General features: G+C 50.8%; 1 protein-coding gene across 1 annotated transcript in view; it reads left to right on the forward strand.

Moving 5' to 3' along the window:
- LOC115093343 (adenylate cyclase type 10-like) overlaps nt 1–23,941 on the forward strand; it is a gene marked incomplete in the record, with an annotated part of 787,628 nt that overhangs the window by 138,711 nt on the left and 624,976 nt on the right. The window contains 3 exon segments of the mRNA XM_029604970.1: nt 1,053–1,174; nt 1,357–1,433; nt 4,176–4,365. Of these exon segments, the coding sequence (XP_029460830.1) occupies nt 1,053–1,174; nt 1,357–1,433; nt 4,176–4,365 (389 nt within the window).

The following is a 23,941-nucleotide window of genomic DNA, read 5'->3' on the forward strand; positions in this document are numbered from 1 at the left end:
CAAACAGCTGATGGGACTGGAGGTGGTTTTCGAGGTTGTCGGTCTGGTACTGCGCTCCACTGCTTGCCAGTTCCCACACCTCAACGCCGCCCTTGACTGCCCTTTTCCCCAGCTCGTTCAAGCTTTGCATCTTCCCTTCATGAATCGTTTCAAGGGCCACTCCTACTCGAAGGGGCCTGGAACATCAAAGAAATCGTTTACCGCCCTGAAATAGTCAAATTACAAACGGGCCGAATCAGTAAAGTGCGCTCCGGTGGAGCGCACTGCTAGCCCGGGTTTGGACGCACATTTTCGACACGCTAGCTTTACCCCTTATTCAGAAAGGGGTAATAGCGCGTCAAAAACGCGCGTCCAACCCCCCTTCCCCCCCCGAAACTAATAGCGCCCGCAACATGCAAATGCATGTTGATGGCCCTATTAGGTATTCCGCGCGATACAGAAAGCAAAATGTGCAGCCAAGCCGCACATTTTACATTAAGAAATTAGCGCCTGCCCAAAGGTAGGCATTCATTTCTGCCAGCGCCGGGAAAGTGCACAGAAAAGCAGAAAAACTGCTTTTCTGTGCACCCTCCGACTTAATATCATGGCGATATTAAGTCGGAGGCCCCAAAAGTAAAAAAAAATTAAAAAAAAAAAATGTTAAATGTGCCTGCGGGTTGGAAGACGGACGCTCAATTTTGCCGGCGTCTGTTTTCCGAACCTGTGGCTGTCAGCGGGCTCGAGAACCGACGCCAGAAAAATTGAGCGTCAGCCCACTGACAGCCGCCGCTCCGGGCCAAAAGGAGGCGCTAGGGACGCGCTTCTAGCCTTGCCAATTGTAAGCAGGTTTACAGTAATAAATCCGTTTTCTGAAGTAAAGTAGTAAGCAGGGGCGGGAAGGACATGGACTCCGGAACCCAGGGAGGGGAGTTGGGCTGAATCCACTTGAGGGTGGACCCCTAGCTGCAGTAAAAAGGAGAGGGCATCTTTCAGTCTGGAGCAAGGAAGGAGATAGTTTAATAGGAGGGAAAGTGGAAGGCTGATGTAATTGGATTCTTTCCTTCTGTCCTCAGGGCTGCACCGTTCTTTGCCTCTTTGGGCTTCCTGGAGACAAGCAGGACGATGAGTGTTCCCATGCACTGCGCTGTGCTTTTCAAATCCAAGTCTTCTGTTCTGAGCAACTACTAAAAGTCAGGTACTGATCACTGCAAACTCATCAAAAGAGCAGTGGAAGGCTGGCTCAGAAGGAACCAGGTCTAAGGGAAAAATCAGAATAGTTGCAAATGAAGGCTTACGGCACTAGATCCCAGCCCTGATTGCGACTGTGTGACCTTAGGGAGCTGGAGGATGTGCTGAGTGTTCACTTTCTCTTCCTAGATTGGCCTCCATTGGTGTCACTAATGGTCCTGTCTTCTGCGGTGTGGTCGGACATCCTTTCAGACATGAATACACAGGTAGGAATCATCAGCCACTCAAGTGACTTATTCATGCATTGTACACTTTACATTTTCCGATGATTTTAAATGACATTCATATGTCGGAAAAAACCTCTGGTAATGTGAGTGAAAGAAAAACCATTGTTTTACTCATATTTTAGTGCTCCCCAAACAATGTCACCAAAGAAACCTTCCCTGTATTCACTTACTGCATTCGACATGGCCATATGCATCTTCTGCATCAGTCAGCTTTAAAATTGCAGGAACAACATGGAGATGTCCTTTTAAAAGATCTCAAATGCCCTGGAAAAAATGCCAAAATTTAAACAGTTAACCCCTCCCTCACGGCCACGACATCATCCACATGTGCTTATTCACATTAAAGTATAGCAGCCCAGCTCCTTATTTAAACCTGACCGTTCCATCACATTTAAATTAAATATCCAGTGAGGCAGAAGCAGTTCTATGATAATCCAGTGCAGCTGATCAAAAATATGCTGTTTACCCATGTAATGGTTTATTAAAGGCACATCCCGTCTACTATTCTTAATACCACGGCGATGTTTATCTGTCTCTTCATCCATCCTATATATAAGAGCATGGAAAAAGAATAATGTATATGATATTCACAGATGTGTATATTTTCCTAGTAAGTGGTTTATGCCATGTATTGCCCTGTTTAGGGACCCCAGCAGCTCAAGCAGCATCCATTGCCACTCTTTTTACTTCCCTTCAAAGTAAAACAAATTCTGATGGAGGGCCACTGATTGTGGCACATTAGTATAAAGCCTCCCTATTTTTTCATCCTGCTCCCTGCAGTGATTTTTATGGTTTGGGGGAATGGGGGGAGGGTCTGGGGGTGGAGTGTGGCTGAGGGAGTGAATTAAGGGCATTATGTGCTAGCTGGAGGGCCACTGATTGTGGCACATTAGTATAAAGCCTCCCTATTTTTTCATCCTGCTCCCTGCAGTGATTTTTATGGTTTGGGGGAATGGGGGGAGGGTCTGGGGGGTGGAGTGTGGCTGAGGGAGTGAATTAAGGGCATTATGTGCTAGCTGGAGGGCCACTGATTGTGGCACATTAGTATAAAGCCTCCCTATTTTTTCATCCTGCTCCCTGAGGTGCTTTTTAGGGTTTGGGGGAATGGGGGGAGGGTCTGGGGGTGGAGTGTGGCTGAGGGAGTGAATTAAGGGCATTATGTGCTAGCTGGAGGGCCACTGATTGTGGCACATTAGTATAAAGCTTCCCTATTTTTTCATCCTGCTCCCTGCAGTGATTTATAGGGTCTGGGAGTTGGAGGTCCTGAAGATATTTAAGCTGCTTGGAGGTGGGGAGAGATAACTGGGGAAGGGGTTTGGGGTATACGGAGCAAGGCAATATTGCAAATTGGGCTACAGACCGGATATCTAAAAAACCTAAATGGCTCTATTCAAAGAAAGCCAATTAGGTTTCTTGTTATCCATTTACAGATAGCCAGAAATCATATGTATTTATCCCACTGAATATATGGGGAAAGTTCTCCGGTTAACTTTAGCCAGATAACTAGTCCACTACCCGCCCTACTGAATATGGACTTGCTAATGATTCTGGCAAGAAAGTTCAAGTTAAACAATTATAGAGGCTTGGAGACTCCGTAAGGTACAGTACAAGAGATATCATAATCACAAATAGGGGCCTATACTATAAAAATGCTTTCTCTGACCCGTAGTGATGAAAGCCTATCCAGAAAAACTGAATAATCTAGCATTTCAAATACTGAAGATAGGCGACATGGTTCACTGAAATAAAATGCTTAAAGCCAACAGCTGTGGAGAAAACTAACTTCTTAAATGCTACAAAATAATGTAAGGTATACCTTGGAGAGATGGGCAGCCCATATTACACTCTCTCTCAAGTGATTTTACTGATAGCAAGACTATATATAGCATTTCTACATTTGTCTCATCCATTCCTAAAGAAAGTTATCTAATTGCCCAAATTTTGTCCTAAAATGTATCAGTGTGATTTGAGTGGGTAGAATGTACTTTAGCCAAATGTGCGGACCATGTTTCCCAGTAAGTGGGGGCACGTTCTATGCAGCAGTTAATATCAGCACACGTTGTCCCAGTGCCCCTTAGTTAGAGTGTGTGTGTGTGTGAGATTGTGAACAGTGTTTCACCGTATGTGGGGGCACGTTCTATGCAGCAGTTAATATCAGCACACGTTGTCCCAGTGCCCCCTTAGTTAGAGTGTGTGTGTGTGTGAGATTGTGAACAGTGTTTCACCGTATGTGGGGGCACGTTCTATGCAGCAGTTAATATCAGCACACGTTGTCCCAGTGCCCCCTTAGTTAGAGTGTGTGTGTGTGTGTGTGTGTGTGTGTGAGATTGTGAACAGTGTTTCCCAGTAAGTGGGGGCACGTTCTATGCAGCAGTTAATATCAGCACACGTTGTCCCAGTGCCCCCTTAGTTAGAGTGTGTGTGTGTCTGAGATTGTGAACAGTGTTTCCCAGTAAGTGGGGGCACGTTCTATGCAGCAGTTAATATCAGCACACGTTGTCCCAGTGCCCCCTTAGTTAGAGTGTGTGTGTGTCTGAGATTGTGAACAGTGTTTCCCAGTAAGTGGGGGCACGTTCTATGCAGCAGTTAATATCAGCACACGTTGTCCCAGTGCCCCCTTAGTTAGAGTGTGTGTTCTGTGTGTGTGTGAGATTGTGTGAGATTGTGAACAAGTGTTTGCAGCAATGGGATAATACTCGTATTTCTGTCCCCCTGAGAAAGTGATCGGCAGGAAAGTGAACCTGGGTGCACGTATGATGATACATTATCCTGGAATCGTATCCTGTGATGAAGAAACTTACCGTGATAGTAAGCTGCCACCCTACTTCTTCAATGAGCTGCCCAGCACACCCATGAAAGGTGTGACTAATCCTGGGACCCTGTACCAATACCTGGGCAACAAAGAGAAAACGTGAGTGCTGGAGAAAAGAAACTTGTGAGAGATTCAGGGTTCCTTGGAAATGGGAGTATCTCAGCTATCTAGAGTCCCTGAGCTCTGGATTTTGGGAACTGGGTGTACGTCTGGTATCTGGAGTCCCTGGGATGTGTAAAGTATAGAGACTCGAGGAATAGGGGGATGATCAGAAATATCAGCACACCAAACTATGGGAAACAGCCTATCACTTAATACAAATAGTTTATATGGCAGTAACAGTTATAGAAGTCTAAGCAATAAGAAAAATCTTCTCCCCCCTGGGTGAAGTACCCACCAAATATCCAATAATTGAAGTTCTTTCATGAGAAAAGAAATACTGCTGGTCTGGGCGGTTTTGCATCTGCTGTGATGTGCAGTGATATTAAAATCAGCACCCAATACAATCTTCTGCTCGGGAAATTGACATAGTAGTGTTACTAAGTGTGTAAAAGAGCAATGGTTGTGCACATTAGGAGCATATACTACATCACAGAACACAATTTTCTGTGGAGATAAACTTCTGATACAAATAAACCATCCTTCTGGCTGTGTAATTTTCCTTTCTAACTGAAAAAGGATAGCAGCACCCCTTTTCTTGTCTAGTGTAAGAAGAAAAAACCTGACCCAGCCAGAGAAATTGTAATCGCTATCACAATGTCATTTTTTACAATTGCTACATGGAAATCTGTGCCCACACTGAAAAACTGGTGAGCGCAGGTTTATTCACTAGAACGGATAGAAAACCTAACTTACATCTCACCTGATAATTTTGTATTGTATTTTACAAAAGATATGGGACCCATATTGGAAGTTTTATAAGTCAGTGTGAGTTTGTTAGGAGGGTTAGACTATTATAACCATGATTCTTGCTCTGTATGATCTTGCTGTGTTTGTTGTTTGGCTTTTAAATACAAAGTTAACAAAAAAAGATGTAATTTTTTATGTTCAAATCGGTGTCAAGTGAGTCTCCTGAAAAAAGACAATATTAGCCTAAGACATTTGAAAAAAAACTCAATAACTTCTTTCTTTTAATCAGCAAATGAATGCCATGTATGTTTAGAGGGAACACATTCAAATCTCCCATAAAAAACATAAGAAAACAATAATTCTCTGTAAGAAAAAGTGCAGCCAGACATCCCCCAGCACAGATGTCGAGATGAGTAGTCACACCAACTCAAAAATTGGCCAACCATATTATTACAAGTGGTATTAGCAATGGAAAGCAATGTACACCAATATTTTCTTTCAATTACTCCACTATCAAACCACAAACATTGACAGAAGACAAAGACAGAGAAAAAACATCAAAGTGCAAACACCTTAAGGAACATCCTAGAGGGCCCAGTACCTTGCTGCAGAGTAAAGATCTCACCAGAAAGAACAGGAGCAAGACATTAATACATCGGGTACATGGGAAAGAATAAAAAACCAGCCAAAATGAAGTAAAATGCACATCATAAGTGTCTGCCTTCAAAGGTCAACGTTAAAAGCAGCATTTTAAACTCATACATTTGCTCACTATTCACACTAGGAGAAGATGATGATGCAAAAGGCAAAGAAATAGACTAACTGTACAAATAAATAAGTATATTACCATTTGCTGAGGAAGATGTATTCAAGGTACTGGTACAAACGGAAGGAGGCAAGGCAGTGGGGCTTGATGAGGAACATCCCAGAATACTGAAGGAGGAGCTGACTGAACCCCTCACAGCTCCGTTCAGCTTCTCACTGGAAACGGAGACTGTGCAAGGAGGAAGCTCTCAGGCCCACATGGTGCTAAAGGAGAGAACAGTGCAGGATGTTGAAGGCAGGATCCTAGGCACGAAGGGCAAGATCTTTGCAAACAAACTTCATTACATTCTTTGGGGTAAACCAGAGGGCCACAGTAGTGTGTACTGTGTGCTTTTCGGTAAGCTCTTTGATACTGTTCCATATAGAAGATTAGTGAGTCTGGAAGCTGGAAAACCAATTTAAACTGGGTAAGGCATTATTTCAGCAACAGGACTTAAAAGAGTAGACGTCAATGGGATGCACTCTGCTGAAGAGAGAGTGGTTAGCAGGCACCAAGTCCTCTTCAATGGCTTTAGAGGTGGCATTGGAGAAGGGTTAGAAGGGAAAGTGTGCCTGTCTGCAGATGATATAAAAATATGGGACAGAGAGAATAAATAAGTTGAAAGGTGGCTTAAACAATTTTGAAAAATATCAAGGGTTTAATGAATGCCCTTTAACCTCAAAAAATGCAAAATGATTCCTTTGGGACCCAGAAATCAAAGGGCAGATGCAATTTTGGAGTGAAACAGCTATCGGTCACCAAACCAGAAAAAAAGCTGAGGTTCATCACCTCTGATGGTAATAGTAAAAGAAGGCAGATAAAGACCATGTGCCTAGTTGAGATTCTTCCACAACACCATTACGCAACCCGATACCAGTTCTTCCTTCCTCCTTACCCCTAGCCTCCACTACCCATTCCAGGAGGGCATTCCAAGCATCCACCACCCTTCCCATGAAAACATATTTCCAAATGTTGTTCCTGCATCTGCTTCCTTGCAGCTTCATATCATGAACTGTATTCCTACAGCTTCCTCTCTTATGAAAACCTTTGGCTTCTTGTGCATGATTTTGAGAATGGCCGAGCAAAACCTTTGGGCTGGAGCAGTAAACCATGCTGATTCAGCTTTTTAATACAGTATTCACTTTTATTCATGTAATCAACATCAGCATAACAATGGACTGCCTACCTTACCTGTATTCCACTTACACACAAGGTTGGAGTGTCTTCCCTCTGGACAATGTACATCCTCGCTCTTATGGTTTGGTCAGAATAGTTTTACAGGAGCCGCCTCTCCTGGAGACGTAGGGGTCTCCTGACACCAGCTGGGCTCACAAACGTATCCTGCCCCAGCTGGTCCTGCCCTCAGGACACTCCCTACCCCAGCAGGGTCCCACCCACAGAGCTCTCTCCCTCTGTGGGATTTAAGATGGACCAGGCTTCCAGCTTGGTCCTGTACAGGTTTAAAAGGGAAAACAGGGGCACTCTGACCTATACCCCCCTCCTTCAGCTTGGATCCAGCAGACCAAACTTTACTACTTCCCCCTGGATCTCATCCAGGGAAGTACCACACACCCTATTCCCCTTCATCTGCCTCCTACCAGCTAGGCTTGGGGTTGACAATCTAGGGTCAGACTCACCTCCACACATTATGGTTACCCCAGATAGCTTTGCTAGTACCACCCACTGCAGCCCTAGCCCTGTGTACACCCACAGTCCTTTATCTCAGTCTATCTGTAGCTTCAAGTTCCACTTCCACCCTAGCTGGACTCCTTGGACTGGCTGTGGGATGTGTGGTAAGTATTCTTCAGTCATCTCTGCGGTGATCTGTGCCATCTCTGCACCGTCATGATCAGCCCCCTCTGGCGACTCTACCACGGCTCTTGCTGACTCCTTGTCAGTGTCACACATTGGCTCCTCTGTAGCGCCTCTTGCTGGGGTCTCCATGGTATGCCTCTCCAGGCTCACCATAGCACCTCCATCTGGTGTATCTGCAGCCCCTCATGCTTGGGTTTCCATCCTATGTGGACCCTTCAGCTGGCCCCTTGGCAACACCTCTCTCAGACTCCTCCATGCTGCCTTCCTCTGGCCACTCGATATTGCCTCTCACAGGCTACTGGGGCTACTAAGTACTGACACCTTCTGGACAGTCTGTGTTTCCCTCTTCAGAGCTATCTTCAGTGTTTGGGCACCCTACAGTGTCTTCCTATGGACATCCTGTAGTGCCAACCTCAAGCTTCTCTGCAGTGCCTCTCTCAGGCTTTTTCCTGGCTCTCTATGACCCTTCTCTCAGAGGTCTCCACAGGCCCTCTCTCTTTAGGTCATTCCTTTAAGCTTCTCCATGAGTTCCTGGGCAGTACATTCATTTCAGAACCATTAGTCTGGCTTTTTTTTTTTTTTTTTGCTTAGTTGCATTCCCCTCCACAGAGTCTTGTCCCTCAGGACCCGTATTGGCTTTAGCCCCATTGCTGCTTTCAGCCCTCTCTGGAGTGGGCTAAAGTGTCAAGATCCAGTCATATAACTCAAACGGCTGCTATGCTTATTCAGCTTCCAGGAGCCCTATAGCCTTGCCTGGCTTCACTTCTGGCAGGCTGGCAGTTTTCTCAGTTCACTCACTAACATAGTGTTCTCTCTGGTAAGTTGTCTTGGCTCTGCCTCCATTTGGGTCACCACTGCTACAATCTCCTGTACTTCAGCTATCAGCTGTAACCATTTAGGACTCTGTGCAGTCTTTGCTTCCATCTTTTAAGCTATCTGGCGTCTCTTCCTTTCACCTGCACTGCAGAACACCTACTGGATCCAAACCAGGATTTCGATAGTCCTGTCCAGGCCTCTGGCTGTTGCAGTCTCTTACAGGGACTATACCCCTTTCTGCACTTGCTAGCAATTTCACTTTCTCTCTGTGCCACACCCTGCGCCAGCCATAGTGCACAACTGCTTTTTCCTGGTTTTTTTCTCTTTAAAAGGAAAAAAAAGGTTAAAAAACCAAACAAACCCAAAACCCTGCCTCACCAGCACTAACTGTACTGTGTATCATAGTTCTGTTATCAGACAGAACTTTTCTCCTTAGTCTATAAAGAAACAACTTAACCTGCCTCCAGGCCCCACAGACCATGCTCTGATTTAAAGGCAGTTTTCAGTAGTATTTTTTTTTCTGTGCTCTTCTATGAGCCAGGAAGCTTCCAACTTCCAGTGCTTCTGCAGCCCTGGCATCACTGCTTTGCCTTCAACTTCGTTGGTGTGCCTCATAACAGACTTCACTTCACAGTCCTCCTGTGGAGTCTTGGGGTTTTTCCTGTGCTAAGCTTTAGAAAAAAAAATCCCCGACCTGATACCATATGTGAGAATGGCCGAGCAAAGCTATCTGGGGTGGAGCAGTAAACCACACTGAATCCAGCCTTTTCTAATGCAATATTCACTTTTATTCATAACAATGGACTACCTACCTTAGCAGAATTCCATTTACACACAGGATTACAGATGTATTCCCACTGGTCAGTGTACATTCAGTACTTTCTGGTTTGGTCAGAACAGATTTACAGGAGCTGCCTCTCCTGGAGACGTAGAGACCTCCTGATCCCAGCTGGGCTCACAAACTTATCCTGTCCCAGCTAGTCCCACCCTCAGGACTCTTCCTGCCCTAGCAGGGTCCTGCCCACAGAGCACTCTTTCTCTCTGTGGGATTTAAGGTGGACCAGGCATCTAGCCTGGTCCTGCACAGGTTTAAAAGGGCAATGCTGTTCAGGTGCTTGAGAGAGTACTTTTCAAAGTGGTGGGTACTGTATATGTGTATAAGTGCATGCAAGACATGACTTTTTATGGAGTTTTATATTCCAGGGAGTGGGATCAGGATTAGGAAAAGTATGAGTATAAATCCTTGCACAGAAAATTAGGTCTGATGTCAATCACAAGTAATTTTGTATATTATGGGGGATTCTGCACACCTTCAAATCTTCAAAGCACATTTGTATACATAAATCTGCTCTGAAAATTCTGGCTAAATGTGGGTGACGTTTAGTCACAAATTTTAGCTAATGTGATTTTCAGAGTCTTTTAGATGATAATTTTCATTCAGATCCCCTCTCTCGTTCCTATCCCTTAGGATAGAGATATCTAGAGGGCAGTTTTCAGTGGCCACAGGTAGCATGCAAGTCAATGGGTACTTTTTACCTAGTGGCCCGCAAGATGATTTCCAAAAAAAAAAGACCTAGCAGAGGGGGCCAGTGCTGCAGATGTAAACTATGTGGGATAAAGAATGAACATAAGAACATAAGAACATGCCATGCTGGGTCAGACCAAGGGTCCATCAAGCCCAGCATCCTGTTTCCAACAGTGGCCAATCCAGGCCACAAGATCCTGGCAATTACCCAAACACTAAGTCTGCTCCCGTATCCCCACTTTGTGGAGAGCACACAGAGGGGAAGTAAAGTATTTGGGATGTATAATCCAGCTGACTTGCCCCTGCCCCATCCTTCTCTACCCCTCCTCACCTCTTTGAAGTCTACTCAGGGGAAGATTAATAGGTTTCAAAGGCGTCATCATAGGAAGCTAAAGGGTGGAAGAGAAGTTGAAAAGGAATGCGAGAAAATACCTTTTCACTGAAAGGGTGGGCAACACTTGACACATTCTTTCAGTGAAGGTACTGGGAGTCAAAAGACTGAAAGAATCCAAATTTGGGACAGACACAAAGAGACTTTAGTGGAAAGACCAAAGATTGAACAGGATCTATGATAGCACAGGCATAAGAGAGCAGAGTGGGTAGATCAAATGATCCTTATCTGCCAGCATGAGTCTCTGGACTCAGGGCATATCTGTGGTGTCTGGATTTTCTGGATTCTAGGTTTTAGAACTACTTCCAGTGTCTGGACTTCCTGGACTGTGAGTGATGAGTGTAGCTCCTTTCCTTTGGGCTTTGGGAGTACATCTAGTGTCTGAATTCCCTGGACTGTGGGTGATTGGTATAGTTGCTTTGGTTTGGGTGTTGGGACTATCTTTGGTCTCTGGACTCCCTGGACTGTGGATGATGATTGGTAGTTAGAACACAAGAACATGCCATACTGGGTAAGACCAAGGGTCCATCAAGCCCAGCATCCTGTTTCCAACAATGGCCAATCCAGGCCATAAGAACCTTTGCTTTGGGTGTTGGAAATACCTCCGGTGTCTGGACTCCCTGGATTGTGGGTGGTGGGTGTAGTTCCTTTGCTTTGGTATTGGGAGTTCCTCTGGTGTTCATATTCCCTAGACTGTGGGTGGTAGCTGGTAGTTCCTTTCCTTTGGGCTTTGGGAGTACTTCCAGTGTCTGGATTCCCTGGACTGTGGGTGATGGGTGTAGTTCCTTTGGTTTTGTTGCATGTGCCCTCTTACCCCTGTTTGCCTTCTCCAGCGCCTAGTTCTGCTGCGCCTCCGACCCTGGGCTGCTCCTTGTGCTCCCAGCTCCACAGCGGATGTCCCTGCTCCACGGTGGGCCTCCCTGCGCAGTCTGCGGGGAGACGCTGCCATCTCATGCCATGCACGCACATCAGCTGTACCTTTAAAGGAGTCGCGGAGGGAATCTCACCTGCGGTCCCAGATGATGACGTCACTGGGTCCCGGTATATAAGGCTGGGCCCAGCCAGTGCTTCCTTGCCTTGGCAACAGGACTCTACTCTGGTCGTGTCCTGAGTTGCTTGTTCCTGATTCATCTGTGTCCCTATTCCTGATCCTGGTACCCATTCCTGTTCCTGTGTTCGTGTCTACCTTGCTTGTACCATTGACTGACCTCCTGGCTTTGACTACCGCTTCATCTGATCACGCTACTGCTTGTCTCCTGGTATTGGCCACTGCTTCGTCTGACCACGCTACTGCTTGTCTCCTGGTATTGACCACTGCTTTGTCTGACCATGCTACTGCTTGTCTCCTGGGATTGACCACTGCTTCATCTGACCACGCTACTGCTTGTCTCCTAGTATTGACTACTGCTTCGCCTGATTACAATTCTGCCTGTCTCCTGGTTTGACCTTTGCCTTGCCTGACCGTTCTTCTTCTGATTTCTGGTATTGACCCATGCTTACCTTGCTACTCTCCTTGCCTGCCCTGATTTCAGCCTGCTCTACGACGCTTCTCTCATCTTCATTCTGGACTTGGCCTTTCAGGCTTTGGTCTGTTCTTACTCGAGCACCCTCTGCCTTCCTCCTTTACTCATTGGTGCCCAGGTCTCCAGGACTCTGCCTCATCCAGATTGGACTACCAATTCCTTCTACTGCTGCTGGCCCCTGGTTGACCTCGTCGTTCCAGAGAAGACCTCGGACGGAGGCCCACCTAAGTCCAGCTGGCCCCGTTATCCAAGGGCTCAACCTGCGGGGAACGAAGGCTGGTATTGGCAAAGCTCCAGCTGGCCTCCGTCAGTCAGCCAGCTCTGCCTGCCGATGATGGGAACCCGTAGGGCCTGCCCTGTGAGTAGCGCCAACCCCACCTCGGCCTATGGATTCACCTCCTTTGCAACAGGATGCCAAGGCCATGGTCTCGGCGGAACCATCTGCCCTCCAGGCCATTCCAGGATTTGCTTCCAAGGTGCAAGAGCAACAGCAGATTCTCGATGCACTGGCATCTCCATGCCCGGCTTGATGCCCAATCAGGTCACTCAGTTCCGGTACCAGCTCCAGCCAGCCAACAGCCACCTCCCTCGCCTTCCAGGGCTTTGTTGGCCCTTCCTGCTCTGCCTCATTTCAACAGGGACGCCAAACTCTGCAGAGGGTTTATCAACCAATGCTACATGCAATTTGCTCTGCAGCCGTCCATCTTCCAAGATGAACTCATGAAGGTTACCTTCATCCTGTCTCGACTGGAGGGTAAGGCATTGGTGTGGGTTTCGCCCCTGTGGGAGTGTTTGGACTCACTCTTACAAGAGCTATCTTGCTTTGTGGCTGTCTTCCATCGGACCTTTGATGATCCTGGATGGCAGGCTATGGCAAGCACCAATCTTCTTCATCTGCGCAAGGTCAACTGGCTCTGTACGATTACACCATCGAATTCCGGACTCTTGCTACAGTTATCCTGGCAAGAAGATTGCCTCTGAGCTATCTACCTGGACAGACTATCCTCCAGGCTCAAAGATGAACTGGCGGCCCGCGAGCTCCCGTCCTCCCTTGAGGACTTTATCGATTTGACAGGCCATATCAACCATTGCCTCCAAGAGCGGACACACAGACGACCCACCTTGGAGCGCTCCTGCTCACCACCTACCTCGGGTCCCACCGTTGGCAATACCCCATCTATCTCTAAAGCAGAAGTGTTGCGGTCCCGGGTCGGCCCCGGCCGCATCGCCTACCTCCCGGGGCTTCCGGGCTCTCCCCGTCCTCCTCGGGCCTCCAGGGACGCTTGCCACCACGCTCCCGGCACTCGCGTGCAGTGCCCGGGCCTGCCTCTGCTTCTGCCGCCATGCCTTTACTCCGGTGGAGCAGCCGGCGTCCGGCTGCGGCTGGCCCCGCCCCCTAGGTGCATGTGCGCGGGTCGGCCCGAGATTTAAAGGGCCAAGCGCGCAAAACCTGCCTCCTCCCTCGGGTGACGTCAGACGCCGTAGGGGCTACTTAAGCCCTGGAGTCCCTCTCCTCTGGGCCTTGCAACGAGGTTCCCAGGTTCTCCTGTCTCAAGTTGCTGCATCCTGAGTTCTCCTGCGCCTCCTGTTTCCTGATCCCGGATTGGCTGACGGTGTTTCTTGGCTCTTGACTTTGGACTGGCTTACGACGATTCCCTGGCTTCTGACCTCGGTTCGGCTTGCGGTGATCCTCTGGCTTCTGACCCCGGACCGGCTTACGTTGACTCTTTGGCTCCTGACCTCGGACTGGCTTACGGTGATCCATTGGTTCCTGACTCTGGACTGGCGAGCAACGACCCTTCGGCAATCAACCTTGGACTTCGTCCGACTCGGCCCCCGTGGGTCCTCCTAAGTCCCAGCGGCCGGGTTCCTACAGGCTCCTCCTGGGGGGGACTCCGGCTTCCAGGGTGAATCTCCTAAGTCCCAGCGGCCGAACTCCTACGAGCTCCTCTCGGGGGAGGATCGGCTTCCAGGGCGAAGATCTTCCCACCACTGGACCAGCTCCGTCGTCTCCACCCTCCTCGCCAAAGCCCTTGGTCGCATAGGGCTTCCAGAGTTCCTCCTTCGACCAGTTCCGAGCCCGTCTTTGCCGCCTCCCGGTCGGGGCCACTGCTGCCACCATCTACAGCAACTTCTCCTCTGGTTCCGATCGGCCCAAGGGTCCACGAATCCAACAGATTTGCAAGGCCATGGACCCGGCGGACCTCGCCGGCCTCAAGGCCATTCCGGGTTTAGCCCAGAAGCTACAACAGCAACAAATATGCCTCGATACCTTGATGTCAACAGTCCAACGCCTGGCTGATCGGGTTGAGGGGGCCTCCACAACCAGCCCTGCAGCATCCTCGTCTCAGGCCCCTACGGGTTCCTCCGCTCCGGTGCAGATGCCTTCCCCGCCTCGGTACTCGGGAGATCCAAAGGCGTGCCGGGGATTCCTCAACCAGTGTTATATCCGCTTCGACCTTCTGCCCGCGCAATTCCCCACGGATCGGGTCAAGACGACCTACATCATTTCCCTCCTGGACGGGAAACCCTTGGCGTGGGCCTCCTCCCTCTGGGAGCACCAGGATTCCAGGCTGAATAACCTAGTGCACTTTGTTAAGGCTTTTCGGAGGATTTATGATGAACCATCTCGCGCCTCTACGGCGGCCTCAGAACTGCTCCAGCTGAGGCAGGGCAATCGCCCCCTTGAGGAATATGCTATGGAGTTCCAGACCCTCGCCTCCGAATTAGCCGGGGGGGAGGACAGCCTACATGGAATTTTCTTGGAGGGCCTTTCCCCACGGCTCCAGGACGAACTCGCGGCCCGGGACCTTCCGGACGACCTCCAGGAGCTCGTAGAACTGGCGGGACGAGTCTATCGTCGCATCCAGCGCCGCTTTCGGGAGCGGAGAACCGGCCAGGGGCAGGCCGTTCGTCGAACCACGCCACCTCGGGTTCGAGCCACCCCACCTACGACAGCTGTCCTTCCACCTGAAGAACCCATGCAACTGGGCCGGGGCCCTCTCTCGGCCGAGGAACGGAGGCGCCGACGCTCCCAAGGACTGTGCCTGTATTGCGGGGCCCAGGGGCATTTCCTAGCACGCTGCGCCGAGCGTCCGGGAAACGCCCGAACCTAGAGCTCAGCGGGGAGTTGACTCTAGGCAACATTTCTTCCAACTCCTCATGTACCGTTCCGGTACGACTTTGTCTTCCTGGAGGAGGGTTCGATACCCTAGCCTTACTCGATTCTGGTTCCGGGGGGAATTTCATCCTCCAGGAACTAGTACAACAGCTCCAGCTCGGCGTTTGTCCCCAAGAACCGCCTATGCGTGTCTCTTCCATTCAGGGGAATCCACTTCCTGGAACCATTTCCACGCGCACAGGTCCTCTGAAGATGCTGGTCGGGGCCCTCCATCAGGAGGAGATCTCGTTTCTGATTCTTGAAAAATCCATCCACCCAGTCATCCTGGGTCTACCCTGGCTTAGGGAACACTCACCGGTGATTGATTGGAGATCCCTTCAGATAACTTCCTGGAGTCCCGCGTGCCACCGTCATTGCCTTCCCACACGCCCGCTGCAAACAATCCCGCTCCTCACAACTCCATTGACGATACCACCACAGTACCGTGCCTTCCAGGATGTCTTCTCTAAGGAAAAGGCAGAATTACTCCCAGAGCATCGACCCTTTGATTGCGCAATCAACTTGTTGCCAGGAACCACACCGCCCCGTGGGAGAGTCTATCCCCTGTCTCTGCCTGAGACCCAAGCTATGTCTGCATATATAAAGGAAAACTTGGACCGGGGTTTCATCCGACCTTCTAAATCCCCGGCCGGGGCCGGGTTTTTCTTCGTAGGGAAGAAAGACGGGTCTCTTCGCCCCTGTATTGATTATCGGGGCTTGAACCAGATCACTCGCCGAGACCGTTACCCGTTGCCTCTGATTCCGGAGCTTCTGGATCGCCTCCAAGGGGCCCGTGTGTTCACCAAATTGGACCTCAGAGGCGCTTATAACCTCGTGCGCATCCGCCCAGGGGACGAGTGGAAGACCGCTTTTAACACTAGGGATGGCCATTATGAGTATCTGGTCATGCCTTTTGGTCTCTGTAACGCCCCAGCGGTATTCCAAAATCTTATGAACGAGGTGCTCCGTGACTTTCTATACACTTCCGTCATCGTATATTTAGACGATGTATTGATATATTCTCAGGACCTCGAGGCACATCGGCAACACGTGCGCCAAGTTCTACGGAAACTAAGGGAAAACCGTTTGTATGCCAAACTAGAGAAATGCCAGTTTGAACAGGAATCATTGCCTTTCCTGGGGTATATTGTCTCCTCTACTGGCTTCCGGATGGACCCCGACAAGGTGAGCGCCATCAAGACCTGGCCGCAGCCGTCGGGAGTGAAAGCACTCCAACGGTTCTTAGGATTTGCTAATTTCTATCGACAGTTCATTCCGCACTACTCCAGCCTGGTAGCTCCCCTGACTGCTCTCACACGGAAGGGTGCGGATGCGCGAGACTGGCCTCCCGCCGCTGTCCAGGCCTTCCAGGATCTTAAGGATGCTTTCTTACAGGACGCTTGTCTCCGACATCCAGATCCTCAGCGTCAGTTTATCGTAGAAGTGGATGCCTCTGACGTCGTGGTGGGGGCAGTGCTGCTCCAAACCTCCCAGACCGGCAAAACCTGGCCTTGTTCATACTTCTCCCACAAGTTTTCACCGGCAGAGAAGAATTACGGGATTGGTGACAAAGAACTGTTGGCCATAAAGTTAGCTTTCGAGGAGTGGCGTCAGTGGCTGGAGGGAGCCCAACATCCGGTCATAGTGTACACCGACCACAAGAACTTGCAGTACTTGTCTCATGCGCAGAGGCTCAATCCCCGACAGGCCCGCTGGTCTCTCTTTTTTAGTCGGTTCGACTTCTCTCTTCGCTACCGACCCGCAGCCAAGAATGTTCGGGCGGATGCCCTCTCCCGCACCACAGAGGTTGACGATGGGTTGGAGACTCCTCAATACATTCTAGATCCAGCTAAAGTCCTACTGGCAGCCACGGAACTGGGACCCGAAGGGAAGACGGTGGTTCCGGCTGGTTCTCGGAGAAAGGTTCTGGCGTGGGCACATGACTCCCTGACGGCTGGTCATCCTGGGATTTCTCGTACCCTTGAGTTGCTCACTGAGTTCTATTGGTGGCCAAGAGTGAGAGAGGATGTTCGGCACTATGTTCAGTCCTGTCCCACATGCGCACAACAAAAACCGCCTCCGGGCCGCCCCTGGGGCCTGCTCCAGCCGCTCCCTATTCCCACAGAACCATGGTCCCATCTCTCCACCGACTTTGTGGTGGATTTACCTCCCTCTGAGGGTAAGACCATGATTTGGGTCACCGTTGACCGGTTTTCGAAAATGGCTCATTTTATCCCGCTTCCCAAGCTACCTACAGCCCCTGAGCTGGCTGATCTCTTTGTCCAGCATATTTTCCGCCTACACGGACTACCTTCGCATATTGCTTCCGATCGAGGCCCCCAATTCACAGCCAAGTACTGGAGGGCATTATGCAAAAAATTTGGGACACAACTAGACTTTACCACGGCCTTTCACCCCCAGGGTAACGGACAGGTGGAACGGACTAACTCTGAAGACCTTCCTCAGAGAGTTTGTAGATGAGCTCCAAGACAACTGGGTCTCTCTCATTCCCTGGGCGGAATTTTCCTATAATCGCCACAAGCACTCCGCTACGCTACAACCTCCCTTCTAGCTAGTTTATGGGAGAGTTCCTAGACCACCGTTGCCATTACCTGTGCAGGTCGCCTCCCCGGCGGCGCAGCTAACGGCCAGCCAGCTCCAGCGCCTCTGGCTTGCCACTCAGGAGAAACTTCGCAGTACGGCAGCCCGCTTTAAGGCAAATGCAGATAGGTTTCGACGGCCCGCTCCGGTTTTCTTACCCGGGACAAGGGTATGGCTAAGCACTAAGCACATCCAATTGAGGACTCCGTCCATGAGACTCGCGCCTCGTTACATTGGACCCTTTCCGGTGGCCGAACGCGTCGGGGCTGTATCCTATCGATTGTGTCTGCCTTCCACGCTCAAGATCCATGATGTCTTCCACGTGTCCCTCCTCAAGCCGCTGGTGCTCTCCCGATTCCGGGCTTCCCCGCCAGAGCCCTCTGAGGTTTCCTCCGATCAGGATGTCACCTACACGGTAAAAGAGGTATTGGATGTCCGGTGCCGTCGCCGCCGCTGGGAGTACCTACTGTCTTGGGAGGGTTATGGTCCGGAGGAGAATTCCTGGGACCCCTCTTCCCACATCCTGGATAAGAACCTTCTTCGGGAGTTCCATTCTCGGCATCCAGACGTGCTGCGGCCCCCCGGGAGGGGGCGTAGGAGGGGGGGGTACTGTTGCGGTCCCGGGTCGGCCCCGGCCGCATCGCCTACCTCCCGGGGCTTCCGGACTCTCCCCGTCCTCCTCGGGCCTCCAGGGACGCTTGCCGCCGCGCTCCCGGCACTCGCGTGCAGTGCCCGGGCCTGCCTCTGCTTCTGCCGCCATGCCTTCACTCCGGCGGAGCAGCCGGCGTCCGGCCACGGCTGGCCCCGCCCCCTAGGCGCACGCACGCGGGTCGGCCCGAGATTTAAAGGGCCAAGCGCACGAAACCTGCCTCCTCCCTCGGGTGACGTCAGACGCCGTAGGGGCTACTTAAGCCCTGCAGTCCCTCTCCTCTGGGCCTTGCAACGAGGTTCCCAGGTTCTCCTGTCTCAAGTTGCTGCATCCTGAGTTCTGATCCCGGATTGGCTGATGGTGTTTCTTGGCTCTTGACTTTGGACTGGCTTACGACGATTCCCTGGCTTCTGACCTCGGTTCGGCTTGCGGTGATCCTCTGGCTTCTGACCCCGGACCGGCTTACGTTGACTCTTTGGCTCCTGACCTCGGACTGGCTTACGGTGATCCATTGGTTCCTGACTCTGGACTGGCGAGCGACGACCCTTCGGCAATCAACTTTGGACTTCGTCCGACTCGGCCCCCGCGGGTCCTCCTAAGTCCCAGCGGCCGGGTTCCTACAGGCTCCTCCTGGGGGGACTCCGGCTTCCAGGGTGAATCTCCTAAGTCCCAGCGGCCGAACTCCTACGAGCTCCTCTCGGGGGAGGATCGGCTTCCAGGGCGAAGATCTTCCCACCACTGGACCAGCTCCGTCGTCTCCACCCTCCTCGCCAAAGCCCTTGGTCGCATAGGGCTTCCAGAGTTCCTCCTTCGACCAGTTCTGAGCCCGTCTTTGCCGCCTCCCGGTCGGGGCCACTGCTGCCACCATCTACAGCAACTTCTCCGCTGGTTCCGATCGGCCCAAGGGTCCACGAATCCAACAAGAAGAGCCTATGCAGTTGGGTTGTGAGCATTTGTCCCCGGAGGAGTGCTCTGGCAGAGGCAGTCGGGCCTATGCTTATACTGTGGAGCTCCTGGTCACCGTCTCCAGACTTGTCCAGTCCATCCGGGAAACTTCCTGGTCTAAGTTCAGTAGGGTTCTGAACTTGGGTGCTACCTCACCAGTCCCCCAGTTGTCTCTACCTGTTACCTAACCTGGGACTCCCGTTCCTTCCCTGTCCTTGCTTTCATTGACTCTGTAGCAGGGGCAAATTTTATTCTGAAGGACTTAGTATAACTCCTGGGTATTTCTACCCGTGCCCTGGAGACTTCCTTGTGTATCGCCTCCATTTATGGTGAGCCGATGCCCGGCCGAATTTCTCTGATAACTGAGCCAGTCCACCTTCTCACTGGTGCCCTCCATGAAGAGGAGGTGGAACTCCTCGTCTTAGAAAAATCTATTCACCCGGTGGTTCTAGGATTACCTTGGCTCCATCACTCCCCCCAGTTTTATTGGGGAACACTCCAGCTCAGAGAATGGAGTCCAGCTTGCCATCAGACTTGTCTGAAAAAGGTGGTACCACCTCTTACAGTCTCTCTTGCAACCACTACCTCAGGCATCACGGTTCCATACACAGATTTTGAGGACATCTTCTCAAAACAGAAGGCCGATATCCTTCCGCCTCTCCGCAAGTTCGATTGCCCAATCGAACTTCTACCTGGTACTACGCTTCCTCGAGGCCAGACCTACCCATTGTCACAGACTGAGACCCGTGACATGACAGACTATATCCGAGAGAACCTGGCCAAAGGGTTCATTTGACCTTCAACTTCTCCCACTGGAGCTGGATTTTTCTTTGTCATGAAGAAGGATGGGTCCTTGAGTCTGTGTATTGACTATCATGGCCTGAACGCCATAACTTGCAAAGACAAGTATCCTCTGCCTCTGATTTCCGAATTATTTGATCTCCTTCAAGGGCTTCCATCTTCACTAAACTAGACTAACAAGGGGCCTATAACCTGGTGCACATACGCCCTGAGGACATCTGGAAAATGGCCTTTAATACCAGGGATGGGGATCATGAACACCTGGTAATGCCTTTCGGCCCTCTGTAATGCCCCAGCTGTATTCCAGCAAATGATCAATGAGATCTTCTGAGACCTCCTGTATGTCAAAGTCGTCGCATACCTTGATAACATCCTTGTCTTTTCCAAGGACTTAGCCACCCACCGTGCTGATGTGCGCATGGTCCTCCAATGTCTTCGTGAGAACCATCTCTTTACCAAGTTGGACAAATGCCTCTTCGAGCAATCCAGTCTACCCTTCCTAGGATATATCATTTCTCAACGAGGGTTTTCTATAGACCCAGAGAAACTTAATGGAATACAAGATTGGCCCCAGCCAATGGGCCTACGAGCTCTACAATGCTTCCTAGAATTCACAAATTATTACCGCCATTTCATCGCCAATTACGCGACTCTGGCAGCTCCCCTCACGGCTATGACCCGCAAGGGCCAAGATACCCGGAATTGGTTTCCTGAAGCCCTTGCTGCATTTCAACGTCTCAAAAGTCCCTTCCTTGTTGGACCTTGTTTGCGACACCCGGACACAAACCATCCCTTCATTGTTGAAGTAGATGCCTCTGCAATAGGGGCTGGAGTGGTATTGAGCCAGCACTCGACGTCAGGAACCTTAACTCCATGCTCTTTTTTCTCCCGCAAGTTCTCCCCCGCAGAACAGAATTATAGTATCGGCGACCGGAAGTTACTTGCAGTCTACTTGCCTTAGAGGAATGGCACCCTTGGCTAGAGGGCGCTCAACACAAGTTCACAATTTTCACTGACCACAAAAACCTAGAACACTTGAGTCATGCTCAGTCCCTTAAGGCTCACCAGCCCTGCTGGGCATTATTCTTTTCCAGGTTGAACTTCGAACTCCGGTATCGCCCTGCAGAGAAGAACCTCTGGGCGGATGCCCTGTCTCGCTCCTTTGAACCCGAAGATGTTCCTGAAGAGCCTAGCCACATCATTGATCCCGCATGTATCCGTTTATCTGCAACCATTCCAGTACCAGCCGGGAAAACCGTTGTACCTCGCTGGCTGCATGAGAGAGTTCTCCGTTGGGCACATGATTCAAAGTTCGCCGGCCACCCAGGGCAGGCACGAACTCTTGCTCTTCTCTAGCGCTTCTTCTGGTGGCCCACCATGATCACCAATACCATATCCTACGTCAATTCCTGCAACACGTGCCCAGCAGAAGCCCTCAGTCGGTCGATCCTGGAGCTGTCTCCAATCTCTTCCTGCTCCGGAGGAGCCATGGACGCCCCTCTCCATGGATTTTGTTGTGGATTTGCCTCCATCAAAAGGAAACACGGTCATCTGGGTCATCATTGATAGGTTCTCTAAAATGGCCCATTTTGTTCCACTGATTGGCCTACCTTCAGCTCCAGAACTTGCACGTCTCTTTTTTTTCTCTATGTGTTCCGTCTGCATGGCCTACCCAAGGATATAGCTTCAGACAGAGGTCCCCAGTTTGTTGCCTGTTATTGGCATGCCCTGTGCAGCAAGTTCGGCATTAACATCAGCCTCACCACAGCTTACCACCCGCAGGCCAACGGTCAAGCCAAACACATGAACCGCTTCTTGAAAGCCTTCCTACATTCCTACATCAACAATCGGCAGGACAACTGGGCAGAACTTCTCCTGTGGGCGGAGTTTTCCCACAACTCCCACATTGCCGCTGCTACTGGGGTATCGCCATTCTCCATTGTTTATGGCAGGCAGCCACGGCCTCCATTACCTATCCCACTGACTGTGCCCTCGCCAGCCGCTCAGTCTACTGCTGACACTCTTAAAGACATTTGGAATCAGACAAACCTCCATTTGCGGCCCGGGCTAGAAAGTCCACAAATGGCCATCGACACCCTGCTCCTGAATTTCAACCTGGGCGGAAGGTCTGGCTGAGTACACGAAACATTTGCCTCAAAGTACCTTCCCAAAGATTTGCACCAAGATATATTGGACCTTTTCCGGTCACCCGTCGTATTGGACCTGAAACTTATCAACTCCAGTTGCCACCAACCTTCGGCATCCATAACACGTTCCATGTGTTCTTGTTGAAACCGGTGATTTTCTCCTGGCCTTCCCGTAAGGCACCTGAACCATCTCATCTGGTCACTGAGTCCGATACTACCTACAAGACGTATGCTGCAGGGGCCATCGGTGGGAGTACCTCCTCTCTTGGGAGGGTTACAGCCCAGAAGAAAACCATTGGGAGCCAGCGCACAACATCTTGGATAAAAGCCTCCTTCTGCAGTTTCATCATGCCCATCCGGGCAAACCCGGACCTCCAAGAGGGGGGCATAAGGGGGGGGGGGTACTGTTGCATGTGCTGGCCATGGCAGGCCCGAGGTCAGGCCCTCTTACCCCCGTTTGCCTGCTCCAGTGCCTTGTTCTGATGCTCTCGCGGCCGGTGGCCGCTGCCTCTGACCCCGGGATGCTCCTCGTGCTCTCAGCTCCGCGGGGAGATGCTGCCTTCTCGCACTGCGCCCCTCCCTAGGCATGTGCGCGCATCAGCTGTACCTTTAAAGGGGCCACGGCGGGAATCTCACCGTGGTCCCGGATGATGACGTCACTGGGTCCCGGTATATAAGGCCGGGCCCAGCCAGTGCTTCCTTGCCTTGCCAATAGGTCTCCATGCTGGTCGTGTCCTGAGTTGCTTGTTCCTGCGTCTCATTCGTGTTCCTGGTTCCTGATTCGTCTGTGTCCCTGTTCCTGATCCTGATCCTGGTACCCGTTCCTGTTCCTGTGTTCGTGGCTACCTTACTTGTTCCATTGACTGATCTCCTGGCTTTGACTACGCATCGTCTGACCGTGCTACTGCTTGTCTCCTGGTATTGACCACTGCTTCATCTGACCATGCTACTGCTTGTTTCTTGGGATTGACCACTGCTTCGTCGGACAATGCTACTGCTTGTCTCCTGGTATTGACTACTGCTTCTTCTGACTACGATTCTGCCCGTCTCCTGCTTTTACCTTTGCCTTACTTGACCGTTCTTCTGCTGACTTCTGGTATTGACCCACACTTACCTTGCTACTCTCCTTGCCTGCCACCTGCCCTGACTTCAGCCTGCTTTATGATGCTCCTCTCGTCTTCATTCTGGACTTGGCCTTTCAGGCTTCGGCCTGTTCTTATTTGCGCCCTCTGACTTCCTCCTTTACTCATTGGCGCCTGGGTCTCTGGGACTCCGCCTCATCCAGATCGGACTACCAATTCCTTCTACCACTGCTGGCCCCTGGCTGACCTCGTCGTCCTCCCAGAGAAGACCTCGGACGGATGCCCACCTAAGTCCAGCCGGCCCCAGTATCCAAGGGCTTAACCTGCGTGGAATGAGGGCTGGTATTGGCAAAGCTCCAACCGGCCTCTGTCAGTCAGCCAGCTCCACCTGTAGGGCCTGCCCTGTGGGTAGCTCCAACTGCACCTCGGCCCAAGGGTCCATCTCCTGCGCAACAGGTTTGGGCATTGGGAGTATCTCCGGTGTCTGGACTCCCTGGATTGTGGGTTATGACTGGTAGTTCCTTTGTTTTGGTAGTTGGGAGTACCTCTAATGTCTGGACTTCATG

This window comes from Rhinatrema bivittatum, chromosome 6, assembly GCF_901001135.1.
Source record: "Rhinatrema bivittatum chromosome 6, aRhiBiv1.1, whole genome shotgun sequence".
Lineage (NCBI taxonomy): Eukaryota > Metazoa > Chordata > Amphibia > Gymnophiona > Rhinatrematidae > Rhinatrema > Rhinatrema bivittatum.